This window comes from Columba livia, chromosome 7, assembly GCF_036013475.1.
Source record: "Columba livia isolate bColLiv1 breed racing homer chromosome 7, bColLiv1.pat.W.v2, whole genome shotgun sequence".
NCBI classification, from domain to species: Eukaryota; Metazoa; Chordata; class Aves; order Columbiformes; family Columbidae; genus Columba; species Columba livia.
In genome coordinates, this window is record NC_088608.1 from 6,100,251 (window position 1) to 6,116,771 (window position 16,521).

The window sequence follows — 16,521 nt, forward strand, 5'->3', positions numbered from 1 at the left end:
TACAATTAAAACAGGCTGACAAACAGAGCTGATGAACACAGCACATAGATGTAGCCCTGCAAGCTGGTACTAGATGTATTTTGAGAGGCCATGACTCCCAGCCAAACATGTCAAAGCAGCTGTCTGTCCTGAGCGTGCGCGTCCTCGATTAAAGAGATACGACTCTGCTAATCCGGCCCTGATGGGGGAAGAAGGATTAATACTTAGACAATATCACTGCCACAAATAAGCTTCTGGGATCACACAAAAAAAAAGAGTCAGTCAAGGATGCTTCATTGGGTAGACATGATTCATTTGAGAAAACCTGCACCGTGACCTTTCATGAGTTTCTGAGAGCAGGCAGGCTGTCGAAGTTCTATGGAGAAAAGAGGAGTAATCAACCAGTGCTCATGATGACCTTTTAATAAGTAAATGGTTGAGGACAGCAGGCATTCTGAACAGAATGAGGAATTGGTTTTGTATCTGTGTCTAGTGCTTGCTGGGGAGGGTGATGGAATCCACTCCTGTGCTTGTTCTATTAGCTCCTTCCAAGTAATACATATATGCATATATAGGTGTATGTGCACAACTGGAACGGCGCAAGGGGGTGCAGATTGAGTAAAACTGTCAAAGTCTGCACACCCTGAGAGCAGGGACGGGGCCGTTCCCACCATGACCCGGCTGCCGCGGGTGAACCTGTGCCCGCTGGAGCCCCCCACCCGCCGGCCCCCGCTGCAGGGCGCAGGACAGAGCACCCGGCTCCCTGCAAACCGCCGTCGCGGGCTCCCCTCGTCCCGCGGACCCCCCGGCAGCGGGGAGGCGGAGGAAAAGGGGGGGGTTTCCGCGGGAGGCGCCGCCGGATCGAGCCCTTCGCGGCCGCGGCGACAGGTGCGGCGGCCCCCGGCTAAAAGCAGCAACCGCGCCAGGCACGACCTGCCGCGCTACCGGCGGGACACGGGGCCGCGGCGGCGGGCAGGGGCAGGGGCCCATAAAAGTCATGGGGCGGCGGGGCGGCGGCGGCGGGCGCCATGAAGGGCGGCGGGGGGGCGGCGGAGCAGGCGCGGGCAGCGGGCGGCGGGCGGCGGCGGCGGGCGCGGGGAGGCGGCGGGCGGCGGGCGGCGGCCAACGCGCGGGAGCGGGACCGCACGCACAGCGTTAACACGGCCTTCGGCGCCCTCCGCCGGCTCATCCCCACCCGGCCCGCCGACCGCCGGCTCTCCAAGGTGGAGACGCTGCGCCTGGCGTCCAGCTACATCTCGCACCTGGCCAACGTGCTGCTGCTGCAGCGGCGCCAGGCCGAGGGCACGGCCACCGCACAGCCCTGCCCGCAGCCCTGCTCGGAATCCTGCTCGGACCCCTGCCCGCAGCCCCCAGCATCCAGTGCCGCCACGCCGAGGCCCATCTGCACCTTCTGCCTCAGCGAGCAGCGGAAGCGGGTAAGGGGCAGCTCCCCAGCGTCTCCCTTCGGGCACCGGGATCGTGTCTTGCAGAGGGTGGTTATGGGTCTGGTTTGGGATTGTCCTAACCGAGGGTTTGGGGGTCTCCCTGGTGTCTCCTGACCTGTGTTTTTTATCCCTCGTACAGCACCGAGAAGGAGAGAAACCGCTGTCTGGTCCAGCTTTAAGTGGACACTAAATCGGCCAAGAAGCTCGCGCCAGCCTTGTACGGACGGTACAACTGCTCTGGGTAACATCGCTGCACTCATGCTATACATTTACACTTAAATAACACAGTCCTAAAAAAGTTGCTTTTGAAGCCTATGTGCTTTGTTTCGCTTTGCGACAGGTTTATTCAGGGTATTTTGCAAATGAAATCAAACGCTGTTGAGACACTTGCACCTGGTGCGGCAGCTATTTTAGTGCGAGAAACGTTAAACCTCAGCAGCCAAGCCCTGAGCCTGATGTCTCCTAAACCTATCTCACATGATGAAACTTGAACTTGCAAATGCACAGTGTCCCCTGTCAGGAGAAGCTGTCACGAACATGTCGTGCCGTACGCCTTCAGCCCGGCTGGGCTGCACGCAGTGCGGCCGCCCACTCCTCCAGCTGTATGCTTAGTCCCGGCCTGCGGGGCTGAGACCAACAGCTGACATGCTCGGGCGGTTTGATCGATGCTGGAGGATTATTTTAAGGTGTTCACAGAAAGTCAGGAAACTTCCAGAGAAAGCACCACCATTTGCTGTGCACATAGGCACGGGACGTAGCCAGGACAGGAGAGGGAAGCAGACAAGTGCTGCGTAATCGACGCTCTCTTCTTATTAATGGTGAAAGTCGTGCCAGTCCTCTAAATAGAATCATAGAATCATTTCAGTTGGAAGAAACCCTCAAGATCATCAAGTCCAACCATAACCTAACTCTAGCACTAAACCATGTCTCTAACAACCTCCTCTAAACACCTTTTGAACCCCTCCAGAGATGGTGACTCCACCACTGCCCTGGGCAGCCTGTTCCAAAGGCTGACAACCCTTTCCATGAAGAATTTTTTCCTAATATCCAACCTAAACCTCCCTTGGCACAACTTGAGGCCATAGCGTGGGTTGTTTCTAAATCTGGCAAGCACAAGGTAGGGAGGGTTTCCCAAGGGCTCTCTGCATTTCCCCGTCACCCAGGTCATTCCCAAGTTGTGCCTGTACATCACCGATGACATTTATCTCCCTCAGTTTATTAACTTGTATACGTTTTATTTTTTAGAAGTCTAAAAAGCAAATGCGCATTTTACGTTTCCAGTTTTGGACGTCAGCAAAGCAGCAGGCTAAAATCTTAAACCCCACTAACAGTGGATTTAAAAAAAACCATATAGATAGTTCAATTTTGCAATGGTTTTATAGTTATTTATAATATATTTAATTTGGCCTTAATTAATCTTAACTTATTACTTCGGGAGGCTCTCTGTATTCTTTACGAGCTTGGTAACGTTACCGCTCTGAGGAGCTCTCCAAGGAATCCTGTCTGTGTTTGTCTCCCCGATGCCATCTGCTCGCTGCTCCCGCCAGCCCCGCTGCTCCCGCCAGCTGGGCGGACTGAAGAAGCAGCGCCGCGTTGCTCACTTTGCTTTCTGCCCAGAATTTTCTCATCTTCCCCCAAGTGCAAAGCAAATCCTGGCGTTTATTATGAAGAACGTAGCGAGAACAAGATCTTGGTGTGTTGCTCATGCAACTTCACATTGTTTACTTTTCCCTCTCCCCTCCCCAACGTGCACTGAGCGACTTTCCTTTATCATGAGGAAAAAATCTGTTGTACCTCCAGAACCTGCTGTAAATTTCTCCTTTACATCCTAATCAAGAAACGCACCGAAGCAAAGTTGCAGCAGTTCCACATCACGTCGGTCTACCCACTTATTAAAATCTACATGCTGTGTTTTCCTGGATTGAGAAGATGCTTTTAAAAGGTTTCTATCATTATTTTATTTACTAAGGAACTTTAAATGGCTGCCAGATGATGATCTTTGTTTTGCTTTGGCATTGATTGCTGAAGCTGGAACTCTTTCATGTTTATACAGAGTGAGTTTTAATTTATCTATTGTTTCAGCATGGGTGTGGGGTATAGATTTCCACAAACATCTCTTCCTGTTTGGTTTTATATTTGAAAAAGTTTGTCTTTTAAAAAATTATTTACTTTATAATTAAAGCTGATCTTACACTTAAGCTCTATATTCTTAGGAACACATTAAACCAAAGCACCTGACTTGCTTTACGGACAGTTAGTACTAATTTACTCATTTAGCTGTATCATTCAGTATGATACCCTAAAATGACAAAAAATAATGCAGTTTTAAACAATTTTAGCAAAATTTTGCGATTCATAAGTCAATAAGATTAATTATTTCGGGTTTTAGAAGTGTGATGACGTTATTGCAGTTTTAAGAGTGGTTCTTGGCAAACGCAGCTTATTTGGATTTAATAGGATTATCTCTATACTTAGTTATTAAAGGAAATGAGCGTAAAAATTGAGGTCCACTTGAAAGTCCACATGAAAGCTCATGACTTGAAACTCGTGAATAATCTGCTCAACTCTACAGGAATTCGGTGTTCTCGCTATAAATGGGATTTTATCCCCTTGGTTTTGTATAGCATTTCTACAAAATGCTTGTCGATGACAAAAGCAGGAACAGGCTGTTATGACTTGGCCGTATCTCCTGTTGCATGTGGCTCAGTGTAGCCTTAAATTCTGCTCTCTTTACTCAGGAGAAACTGTTGGATTCAACTGGGCTTGAAGATTTCAGTATAATGCTTAGGGTTTCAATTACTAAATAACATTGGAATTCCAGTAACACTGATTGATCATGGCAGAAATTAGGCCCCAGAGCACTGTGGCCCAAATATTCATGGTATAGACAGGTAATATCTATCCAAAACAATGATGAGTGAGTTCTCCAAGGAACTGACTTCAAGCCTGTGTTTATACATATGTAACACTCTGTATTTAAATGGGGACAGATACTTAACTTTGCTTAAGTCTATTTATAATTTAAAATTTCTCTACCCTCAGGAGCGAAAATAAAAGCTACAGGACTGAGCTGTTGCTGTGTCCTGAGTTTTCTAGACACCTAGGGAAAAACAATTTAATTTCTAGAGACACAGATGAATTGAGTGCTCAGATTTCACATCTAAAGAGCTCACTCATCATTGGGTGTTTTATCAAATTTTTACTGTGTGAGTTTATGTGTCTTATCAGCTCTATTTTTTTAATCACTGATGGAGAGGCATTGTTTGTGGCATGCACGGATCCATATTTATAAGCCAAATTTTTGGAACTCAGCTGTCTAAAAGCAAGTACCGTGTTTGACGGCCAGGCACTGCGATGATGTGAGTTTTCCCCCTCTTGTTCTGCCGAAGACATTGTTTTTTCCACATATTTGTAAGTTCATTCTGGATGTATGAACAGAGACATGCCTAACGCCAATCCCATCTTTGTTTTCCTGTATACGCTTGGCTATTCAATTTACATGATGCATGAATAAAGCAGAAATGGTGAGATATACACCAGGTGATCTTAGATCCTATTAAATGATTGTTCAAGTATTCCAAGCACAGTACTTTGTATAAATCATTGTACTTAGCCTGGTACATCACAGCATAAAACCAGCATCAAGCAAAATGAATAGATCATGTTGCTGATTTTACTGGCTAAGTTTAAAGAAGTATTTGAACATATTACTTGGTTGTTTATGGATTAATTATAATGTAAATCAAAGTAGTTACATGTTAGCTACTATTTTCAGTTCTGTTCTACAAAATGGAAGTTTCCTTTCTAATACTTTCTTGGATATGTGCTTATTTACAAAAATCTGTATTTGTTTGCAAAATATGCTTATATTTGCTGAAATAAACAGTATTTTTGTTACTAAATTAAACAATAAGTGATGAAAACTATGGCGTTAGTTCTATAGCCATCTCAGTTAAGATATAAGTATTTAAGCTTTTTCTTTCACTTTTTCAAACCTATCTATACAAGATTTCAGCAGCATATATATATGTATGTATGTCCATAGCATATGTATGTACATACATACTACATGGCACTAAAGATGCATCCTAGGTGCTTTCATGAAATTGTAGGGCGTAACGTTTCCCCATAAGCAGTTTTCTTTGGATGTTACGTGTTTGTGACCAGGATTCGTGGTTCCTAAGGCAGCAAACAGAGCATCAGTGCAAGAGGACAAGCTTCTCAGTCAACTGATTGCATTAAACCTCTGCCAAATTTACCCTTTGAAAAAAACCTTCTACTCACCAAAATGATTCTCTTTGGCCCTCTCTGAAAGGCAAATCTTAAATCTTTACTTCCCATACTTAATCTTGCATCATCACATACTCCCCCCTTATATATATTCTATATGAGACTGTATAAGCCATTTCACAGAAACCATAGGAAGTCAACCATAAATTAGAGTCCGCTGAAAATTTCAGACGCAAAAGTCTTTGATGCCGCTGATTACCAGATTCTTTCATAACAGACCTTCGACTTCCTTCCACTAAAAAAGCTGTTTTCTGTGTTCTGGCCTGTTGCACAGTGAGACACCAGACACTATGTTGAGAGAATCTCTCAAATATATAGAACCTAGGACAGCTGTCTAAATACCACTTTTCGAAAGGGAGTAGTAATGTCCTGATTGATAGTAAGAACTAGTAGATAATATAAGGCTAAGAGAAAGGATTTGTATAAAATAGACTGTATGCTGCCAAGACAAAAGATCTGGGGGGGTATATTATACCAGGAATCCTTTGAAGGTTGAAAAAAAAGTGGTTGTAAAGAATCAACATGGGGCTTGTGGGGAAGGAAGGGAGAATTATTACTGGGCTAAAAAATACTGTAGAATTTTGTGAAAGCTAAGAAAAGAACATTACTTAATAGTGAGAAGAACCGAACAGACTGCTCTGAACATCTTTCTTCAAAAACCATTTCAAAATTTGGATATAGATTCATAGCCAGGCAGCTCAGTGTCTTATTTCACCTGAAATCCTGTAGCTATTGCAACATAATACAGAGTTTCAGAAAGCTTGAAGATTCATCCCACTTTTGAAGCTGTACAGAAATGAATACAGGCTTCCTCAGGAGAGGAGGAGGAGGAAGAGAGGACAATGATGAAGAGTAACCGGGAGCCCACGGAGGAGGAGATTCTCTGTGCTGCCAAGAGAAATCCTGGTTAAAGTCCAGGTCAGCACTTACCCCTACAAATGCTCTAATCATTGTAACGCTCCCTCATTCTCTGGCCAGGAGTGCGTACAAAGAGTATTTGGTGTCTATTTGGGACTCCCAAGGAGCCTCTGGTTACAGGTATCTGGATGTTCAGCTCTGCAAGGACTGTGCTGCAACTGACCTGAGATGGGCAACCAAAGAGAGTTTTGTTGCTCTTTTAATGGATATTTAGATATTTATCATAATTTAGGCAACTGGGAAAGGTCCTCCTGAACTGCTGTGCTACAATCAGGCACCTAAATTATGGCTAATAGAAAATCAGGGTGTACGTATGCGTCCATTTTCCCCAGCAGAAGGCAAATTTTGGGCAGTCCTTCCTCCAGCTTCTGTTTCCTGACCCCCCAGCTGGGTCACTGGAACTTTTTGTGGAACCCTCTGAAGCCAGATGAGGTAAAGCATTTATGTTAAAATTAAAAGAAAGAAATAAGCCACACACAACAACAAAACAAATGCATAAAACACCCCCAAACTCCCAAAGAAATTGAGCTCGTGCAAGGATTTGACATCCCGATACAAGTGAACTATGATGCACCAAAGAAAGTGTCCACTGTTAGTGTAACAAAACACTTAAGATACCAGTTGCTTTAGAAAGGCCTTATCTTCTCTCATTCATTTACTATGTTCACATCACAGTAGTGTTGTGAGGTTTTAATTAAAGATTTGGAAATTGCTATGGGTTCTTTCAAAGGAAAAGCCAATATAAATAAGACAATTACACTGAAATGGGTGATGAAATAAGTAAGTGATAAAAATAATCCTACTTGTTATGGCATCTCTGTCTAACATCTGATTGTCTTTCCTTCACATTGTTAAAGGAAACCCTATTTTCCAAGCATATGTATGCAGATCATTTTTAAATGCGAAGATTACAGAAAAAGGTAATTCTTTGAGAAGAGAATAGTACTTGGCAGAAAGGGGAGGCATCTGTCAGGTCCTGATAAGATCAGACAGCCGCGCTTTAGCCTGAAAGCGTGTCGTGAAGCGAAGTTTTCCTAGGGAAATAACATCTTTGCTATGAAAAGGAGCAAAATGTAATGAATTCTCCAAATAAACAGAGAAAATGGGAACTCTCAGAGCTCATTTTTATCTAAAATACCAGCCCTATATCAGGGGAAAAAAAGAGGATGAGAGGAGGATAACGTCTTACCAAACAGTGAAAAATAAGGTGTGGGAGGGTCATCTCTCTTTATATTCTCAATCAAATTAATCCTTTAGATGATAATCAAAGGTAAGGGGAGACTTCAGCAGCAATAGTCACTGCAGAGATAGTACAAGGGCTGGGACACCCAGGACAGGCTACAGGAAGAAGGGTGGTTAAAATGGAGATGAGGAAGAAAACTGGGTAGAAATCAAGGAGAGGAACACAGTGAAAGGATAAGCAGCAATAATGACAAGTTGCAATGAGGTTGTTCCCTTTTTCTTTTTTTATGCTTAAGGAAAGATGTTTCTGACTATGGTTGAGCACTGGGACAGGTTGTCTGGGGAGGCTGTGGAAACCTTCTCCTTGGAGAGCTTCAGAGCTTCATGGTGCAAGGCCCTGAGCAGTCTGGTGGAACTCTGAAGTTCAGCCTGGCTTTGAAAGTGGAAAATGCATTGAATAACTCAAGAGGTCCTCCTCAATCTTATTTTTCATATGATTCTATGAAATGATGAGCTTGTGGTTCCCTGGAAAGGAAGGCTGTAGAAGAGAATAATAAGAAAAAATCTTGAAAAACGCAATAGAAAATGGAAACAAAATGTATACTTCTGGACAGTGCCAGGATCTATTATTCTGAATGAAAATGAGGGGCATCCAGGTCTGATTATCAATGGAAGAGCGAAAAAAAAGGAGGAACTGAACATGCCTATAAAGGGGATTGCCAAAAACAGAATCAGTCAGAGACAGGGCTCTATTTCTATAAGAAGGACCTGCCAGGTTTATTCTGGGCTTGAATTAGTAGAAAGGCTTTTATGATTTGTTTGAATGATGGACTAAGATTTAAATTTACAGGTGATAGCTTTGGAGGGTAGGACTAGAATTAGAGATGAACTTGAAAAGAAAAATAAAAGGAGAATCATTCTTTAAAAAACGCGTTTCAATATAGAAATATACATAGTGCTACACATGGAGAGGAATTATCTACTACACAAAAAAATATGGAGAATGATAAGCAGAAAATGATTTTTGATGTGTTGCGTATCACTAACATGACAAGCCTTTGCAAGAAAAGTAAACCTCACACAGAATGCATATTCCATCCAGCCCCCTTTCGGCACTATTTTCACTGTTTATCAGAACTTCCCCGAGTTCTATCTGAAATGTCTAGTTGGGTGCAAAATCTGTTAAAAATTGTAACTTTAAAGAATAGTATGTGTAGAGAAATACAGAGTCTTAACTACTGTGCCTGTGCAAATGAAATGATGGAGGGAGACTTGAGATTGTGAATGCCGGGCTAGTGAACAGTACCACAGGATATTTGTATCTTATTAACTAAAAAAGGTTTACCAAGGATACCTGCAGTGGTATAGAAAGAAGTTATGAGACTCTGAAATTTTGAAGGGTAACATTTAAAGAACACATGGTGCTGCCAGTGACTGGAGCCTGAGCGTATGCTAAATACATGGATGTACAGTAATCAGCGTGTCAGAAGTGCATAACAGAAATTAGAACGTGATAGGAGGTATAACAAACTGAGCCAAGATACCTGCATAGGAAAAAGGAGCCAGGCTCAGGGTGGGAAGGTCCTACTGTGTGCTGGTTTGTTGCCACTGCAATCCATTATTTTTATTTGCTACACTGCTCAAAGAAAATCTGAGTGGAAAAGACAGGCTTTAATAACAGGTGCTGTGAAAGATAACAGCCTAAGCGAGCGTTTCTGGCTGAGGCAAGAGGCAGCCTCTGGAACGCCCAGTATCTGTGCTGTGTAGGTGCAAAGCTCCAAGCCTGGACTAGCCAGGCGTAGGTCAGGACCACTGCAGCACCAGCAAGACAGACCTGAGGAGAAACGGCTGACAAAAGCAATGCACACCATTCCTGCACTGCACAAAATACAGCTGAGTCCGGCTAGGGTCAGGGTAAAAAACAAAGACTACTTTTCTGTTCCATAAAGCACGTTTCTGCTTATTTTAGCATCTGTAATGAGACGAAGGAGAAATAAAATGCATGTTACGGTGCGCCTTGACATTGCAGCAAATACCGAAACATTGCAGTGTACTTCGTTACATGAGACATTCTGTTGATTGGCACATTTCAGCTGTCACTAGCACATTACACACCCTCTTCTGGGCAGAAATGATTTCTCACTGTCATCCTGGTGTGTTTGCCCATACCCATGTGGTCCAGCTTCCCCCAGGATGGGAAATACGCAGGAAAAATGACTTAACAAGTCACTACTGTTAGGAAAACACCAGCACTCTCAAAATGTTTTAATTAAGGTGGTCAAACTGTTTAATTAAAACTATTTAAAAGACCCATTCTCATTTCCATTATGGACTTTAAAAATCTTATGGCCTCAAAGAGTATAAAGGGGTCCAAAAATAGCCATAACATAAATAAGAATTAGGGAACTTATTTTTACTGACATTATTTGTAGTTACTGATCTTCTCATGTTGGTGTAATTATCTGATTCTAAAAGGCTAGCAATTTCACTGCATTACCCTCCAGATCTGGTTCTCTTTCATAAGTAGTTTAGCAGATGCAAAAATAAAGAAAGAAAAAAAAGAAAAGAAAAGAAAAAGAAAGCTTAATGATCTAAGTAATGTAGAAAATAAAGGCTGTTGAAAGACAAGGTTGGGCAATTCCTGCACCAGTGATTTGGAATTTGTTGCCCATCACCTCCATCTGCTGAAAGTTGCTGCCTATACCAGCAGAAACAGATTAAACCCTGAAGGTACCACTGTTCCTGGACTGACATAATAGCTGAAACCAGATCAACAGCAGTTTCAAAGGGCACATTGGACTGTTAGTTGTGGTTAAGGACCCGGTTACTTTTGCCAGCTCCGCCAGCCACTTACTGTGCCGCAGGAAAAGACACGCAGCTGGGGCAATGGCTTCTAAAACTGTACAGTCAGGAACTGCACAAACCTATCTGTCAATATCCAGATTCATTTAGATTTCAACAAGATTTGGGTGTTTGAAAATGAAATTATGGTTTTATGGGAAAAAAAATTCAGATGCTGATTAAAAATGACAACACACACATCTAACATCCCCCTACATCCTAAAACAGTTCTGTGTATGTGCTTCTAGACCAACCACTACCTGAACTGCACTAAAACTGACCAGTGTTGAAATGAGCAGGAACATGAGCGACCACCTTTGTGTATCCCAAACCGAAAACATGGTCAAGTTAATGCAGAATAATGTATAGGTGTGAGCATCAGCTAAGAAGTGATGAACAGAGTGCCTGACCTCTACGTGTTTGCTGCCAGCTTAATTCCATAAAGGTATTGCTTGGACTCAGTGATCTTAAGGGTCTCTTCAAGTCAAAATGGTTCTATAATTCTATGATACTGAAGGAGGTATGTTCTGTCCCTGCTGGCCAGGACAAGCCATGGAGCCAGTCAGAGAGAGGAGGAGTTGGTAGAGATGCTCTGCTCAGTGTATTTATTCTGTTTTACATTCTAAAGACACAGAATTGAAATAAGCATTTTAGTAACTTAGCTCCAAACCAGCATATTGTGCAATCTCCACCAAGAGGGTCCCCAAGCGCAGAACCGCTGTTCCACAACCAAATGTCAGCAGAGCAGCTGAGCGACGTACAGGCCTGGAAGAGAAAGGGAGAGAGCTCTGTGCTGACCAGGGGAAAAATAACAAAGAACCCTTCTGTGTGGTTATTTGATGACATACGGTACATAATTTGAGCTTCCTTGTGAATCCCTGACAAGTCAATCTGCTACGCAGAACTGGATCATTATCTCAGATAACATCCAAGTCCCAATTTTTGTCAGGATTGGTACTTCGTTATGGTCATTTTAGGCAGAAATGAAGCCCGCAGCTCAGTTTGCCTCAACATTTAAGGAGTGGTTTCAGTTGCTAATAACTCTGTGTCACCTTGGAAAATTAAAATAGTACCTGTGGTTCTGATTGTATATGAAACCATAGCTAAAACAAATTTCATGGCACTGATTAAGTGTTGTGTTCACCAAACTTTAGAATCCCATCATGGCTCTTTCTATATGGGTGTTTGCGTATGCTACACAGTGAGTAAGAAAAATCAGATTTCAGGTGCTTATAAGCATGACAAATAGACACTGAAGTGGCCTTGAACACGGTGATGTAGTGACAGAGAGGAAATTGAAGTATTCAATATTCTGAGGTTCCTGAGCCCTCTGCAGATGGCTCTTGGATGCTTGTTAGTAATCCAGAAATAAAAGAAAATAAAAGAAAATGCCTCCAGTTTTGTTGAGGTTTGTTTTGCTTGTTTTGCTTTTTGCATTGGCAAAATAAATAATTTTAATGCATGCGATATAATGCGAATAATAATACTGTAGACGCTAAATTGCAGCTATTACTTTAGGTGTTCATCTCTGACCGAAATTAATGCAAGATTTAGCAAGTCCAGTAAAACCCCTCCAACTTCATGAGGTTAGTGTGCATTTCTGTGTTAATTAGGAGCTTTGTGAGATTTAATTCAAGGTTGCTGACAGAAGGCTTGTGATCGGGACTATTTTAAACTTGTGACTGACAGTAACAGCAGCGCCACAGCCTATTGCCTTAGTTGGACTGTGCGTTCTGCTCATCTTCACACCCCAACATCTCATTAAATAAGACGGTGCTTAAGAACTCATTAAAAAATGTGCATATATTTGTATATATTCATCTTTGTACAGGTCTGTGTTTTATAATTGATTATATAATTAAAATGCAGAAATCACATTATATGCTTTTATTTTTGTGCCTGTTTCCATGTGGCAAGTAGACCTGTGTGCAGAAATGAATTAATAGATGAACAGACTACCTTAAAATATTTATATATTATAAAATCCACTTAAACATTCACTTTCAGTGAATGAAGACAATATTAGCCGGTATCTGATAATTAGGTACCATTAGCACATGCATACAGATATATTTTAATCTGTTCTACTGTGGTGAAACTATGAGAGTTTAATATTTTTAACTTAAGAGCTTCGCTGGTTTAGGTTTCATATACATGCAGGTGTTACAATTCTGAAATAAAGTTTAACATTAAAGTCCCAAAATATTGGAATACTGAGACTTCCTCTAATGATTGTCAGGCACTTGTGAGCCATAGCAAAAATCTCTGATCTCTTAACACAAACCTCCCTAACCTTCCAGCAAGAATAATTCTGTATCTTTAAATAAAATAGATTATTAGGGTTGTAGGTCTGATGAAACATGTAGAGCACATAACAGATTAGAACAACAAATTGGCTGTTATTCAGTAATATACACAAGTGTGACCCTGAAAAGGTCAATAGCCAAATACTTTGTTCAAGTAGGGAAAGTTAAATATAGACTGTGCAAGTGTCGTTTATATAAATTGGTGATGTACAGTAGCCTTTGAAGGCCAATAAGAGTGAAAAAGTGTATTTAATTATCTAAAATTGAATTGACCTGTACATGAGAAAAATATGAAATATGAACAATGCAGCGGTTTTATAAAAGAAAGGAAGCAGCACTTTATAAGATTATTACAATTTCTATTGATTTTGTGAATAATAGTGTCCTTGATTATTTTGTCTGTCTTTCCACGTATTCAGCCAGCCCCTACAAATGAAATTTAATTATTGTTTAAACAGAATCTGAGCAGATCCTCAAGCGCAATAACGCAACTAGTAATAGCCCAACAACTGCAGGACGCAGAATCCAGCCCAAATTTGATTGTGCCCCAGCATGCTGCAAAACCGCACTTGTTACCAGACAAAGCCAAGTCAGCCAAGGGATTAAATCATGTACCTGTTGCTTGAATTCCTGTTTCTCCCTTTAAGCAAACACTCACATATATCCAGTGCTTTCTGGCCAAGCCTACAGACGGTGCAGGGGCAGCGACACCCCGCTGATGGCCAAAGCGGTAAAATCAACTTTATTTTGAGATATTCTTCATGCTTCCCTTCAGTGGAAGTTCTTCGAAATGTAACACTGGTGTTAATACAACCAAAGACCATACCCAGCCAGGACATCTCTGTAAAGGCTGCAGAATCGCAAACAAGATCTGGAGTCGGGACCTGCTTTGTCATCCGTGCCAGTCATAGACGCCAACATAGAAGATTGATATAAAACTGCATGATGTGGTATATTTAAAATGTACATCAAACTACAGAATTTATCAGGCTGGATTCATCACTAATTTTATAAGTACATCTTGCATGCAGCTTAACCTTTTGAAAATACCAGCTATTACTGGGCCAAAACCATCTTTTAGCTTTTGAAGGTTTTGAAATTCAAAATGTACTTGGCACTTCTGTTTCAAGTAAAGATTAAAAGCTGGTAAAAAAGAGTTTCACACTGAGCTAAAACCACCCCAGAACGGTGTTAGAAATATGCAGAGGCTACAGGGAATAAAAACAAAAGAAAAGACCATTCAGCAAAGAAAGCTGCTTCCTTTTCAGGATCAAATGTGATCTCAAGACCTGAAAGAAAAAAGTAAAAACTACCAGCAACCACACAGAATGAGAATCTGTAGCAAAATGTAGAAGAGAAGTATTCTTCAGCAATATGTAAAAGAGCAGGGAAATACGAATCAGGGATGCAATAAACCATGGTCAGGCATAATCAGCTATGACTAAAAATTCTAAAAATGATACTTAGATTGTTTAATTTGAGGCATTCAACCTACACACCTCAAGGGGGAATCTGTCAGTTCCTGCCTCTGAATCGCATGGAACAGCTTTGTTCCCTGTTTAGGCTTCTAGACTGAGGCACCCAAGTCAGTCTCTGGGAATCCTCACCGAGATGGCAACTCCCAAGCTTCCTGCAGAGATGGGGCAGGTAACTGCAATGGGGCTGAGCAACAGATGCTGCTGAATCCCAAAAACAAGAGCTTAGTGTTCTCAAATTGAATACATCCAATAGTTACCATTAATAAAGCCTGACAGCGTGGTTTGTCTAATAAAGCAAACAAATTCAGGCTTGAAAAGAGAGAATACACTGTGTATGTTTTTAAAGGTTGGATGGGATAACTTGGGAGCTACAAATTCATTGGTCTGACGTCAATAATATGTGAATCTTTCGAAAACACTTCAAAGGAAACAAACAACTGCCCCGTACTCTCACCCAAATGGCTTTAGCCATGCCTGAGCACTTTCTCAAGAGAGGAAAAAGAAAAGGAAAAAAGGAAAAAGAAAACCAGAACAAGACTCTACACCTATTTGTAGGCAAATGAGCATAAGCAAGGCAAACACGGAGCCATCGTGTTCTCGGTAATATTCCACGTGCAGCTGTGAATATTTGCATTCATGCCAGTTGATCTGCAGAGCTCTGAAGTGAGGGCAGGGAGTGTTGGCCACGGTACCGGAGTTATCGACTGCTCTTCAAACACTGTAACCGAATCCTTCGCATCCTCCTGGACTCTACCAGGACTGAGCAGATGGAGCCTCACTAAGCAGCTCATTCAAACACAAATGCATAACAAAGTGATAAACATTAAGGGTTTGACATGATACCAAGGCAGAGGAACAAGAATAGTTTCGCTAAAAGTGCTTCTCGCTTACATCTTTCTGTGGTGCTTCCAGTAGAGCGAAGAGTTCATGGCTTAAACCAGGACCAGCAGTATGTAATTAAGTCTGAAATAAATCTGGTTTACATTAAAAAACAATGAAATGAAAACCAAAGAAAGGACCCTTTGTGACAGCACAGCCTGCCTCTACTTTTATGTGACGCATGAACTTCAAGCAGCTCTACAATTTTCTGAGCTTTTGCATCCTTGCAATTAAGGCAGAACTTATCGCGCACACCCTGCTCTAAGAGGACGCCTTCCAGCTTGTTTTGGGGGCTTTTTTGAAAGGTCTGGCACATTTCTCTTTCATTCCTACTCCAGCTGAATTTTGGATTTTTTTTTCTCAAACAAAGCTTTAGAGAACAAATAAAGTGAGGATGAAACATTATTCTTGCTGAGCTTTTTAATTTGAAGAGAGTTGTGCTCTTCTTTCCTTTATTCTTTGTTGTTGTTGTTGTTAATTCCTTGACATCTTAGGGTCAGTAGAAAATACAGCATTTAAGTATCTCTCTTTCCTGAATCCATAGCAGAAACCATCCATTCCTTTGGGATAAACAAGCTGAGAGAAGACTCTCTTTTGTTCTCTTTACCATAACTGAAGCAAGATTGCTTGCACCACTGCATTGTAACTTCATTTTAAAGGGGTTTTCTTAATAAATGGAAAGTAGGAGTCAGACTATAGAAAGATAGACAGTGGTAGAGAAGGAGATCTGCAAGTGGAATAAACTTCAAAAGAGTTTTCTCCTGCTGTGTGGATATCACATTCTAATTCTGACATGTTCTTCCTCCTCATAGAGTAATTCTGCCTGCAAACATTTTCCTATCAGCTCTTTTGAGTTTAATAACATTTTCACATACTACGTGATCTTGTGCATTCCAGCCCTTACACGTGGCCCTACAGTTTTGTCAGGATGCATTCCTGTCTCATTTAATTAAATACCCCGGGGACAATATTAGTTGCAACACAAGCAAGGAAAAGAATGTGAAATGGAGTCTTAATTCTGAATTCCCTGACCAGTCTGGTTGTTCAAATAGAAATAAAGAGTGTGGAAGAAATCCAAACAGGAGAAGGAGAACAGAGTTTTCTGTGTTTATTCAAAGGATAACGATGTCCTAAGGGAACCAATAAAAGAAAATGAAATTGTACAAAGGACACCTCCAGTACATCTAGTAAATCTTGTAGGAA

The 16,521-nt window shown here is 41.7% G+C and overlaps 1 protein-coding gene across 2 annotated transcripts; it reads left to right on the plus strand.

Annotated features, from left to right (window-relative positions):
- The first annotated feature begins 600 nt into the window (after positions 1 to 600).
- On the plus strand, positions 601 to 15,723 carry LOC110363615 (transcription factor 15-like). Of its 2 annotated transcripts, XR_010473963.1 has the most exons (3): positions 601 to 1,415; positions 1,564 to 12,241; positions 13,420 to 15,723. XR_010473963.1 is itself a non-coding variant. In XM_065070321.1 (2 exons), exons 1-2 carry the CDS (start codon positions 1,008 to 1,010, stop codon positions 1,612 to 1,614), a joined length of 459 nt encoding a protein of 152 aa, XP_064926393.1. In that variant the 5' UTR covers positions 601 to 1,007; the 3' UTR covers positions 1,615 to 15,723. The 2 variants fall into 2 exon arrangements, 1 of the variants encoding a protein (XP_064926393.1); XM_065070321.1 differs by having other exon boundaries at positions 1,564 to 15,723.
- The last annotated feature ends 798 nt before the right edge of the window (positions 15,724 to 16,521 follow it).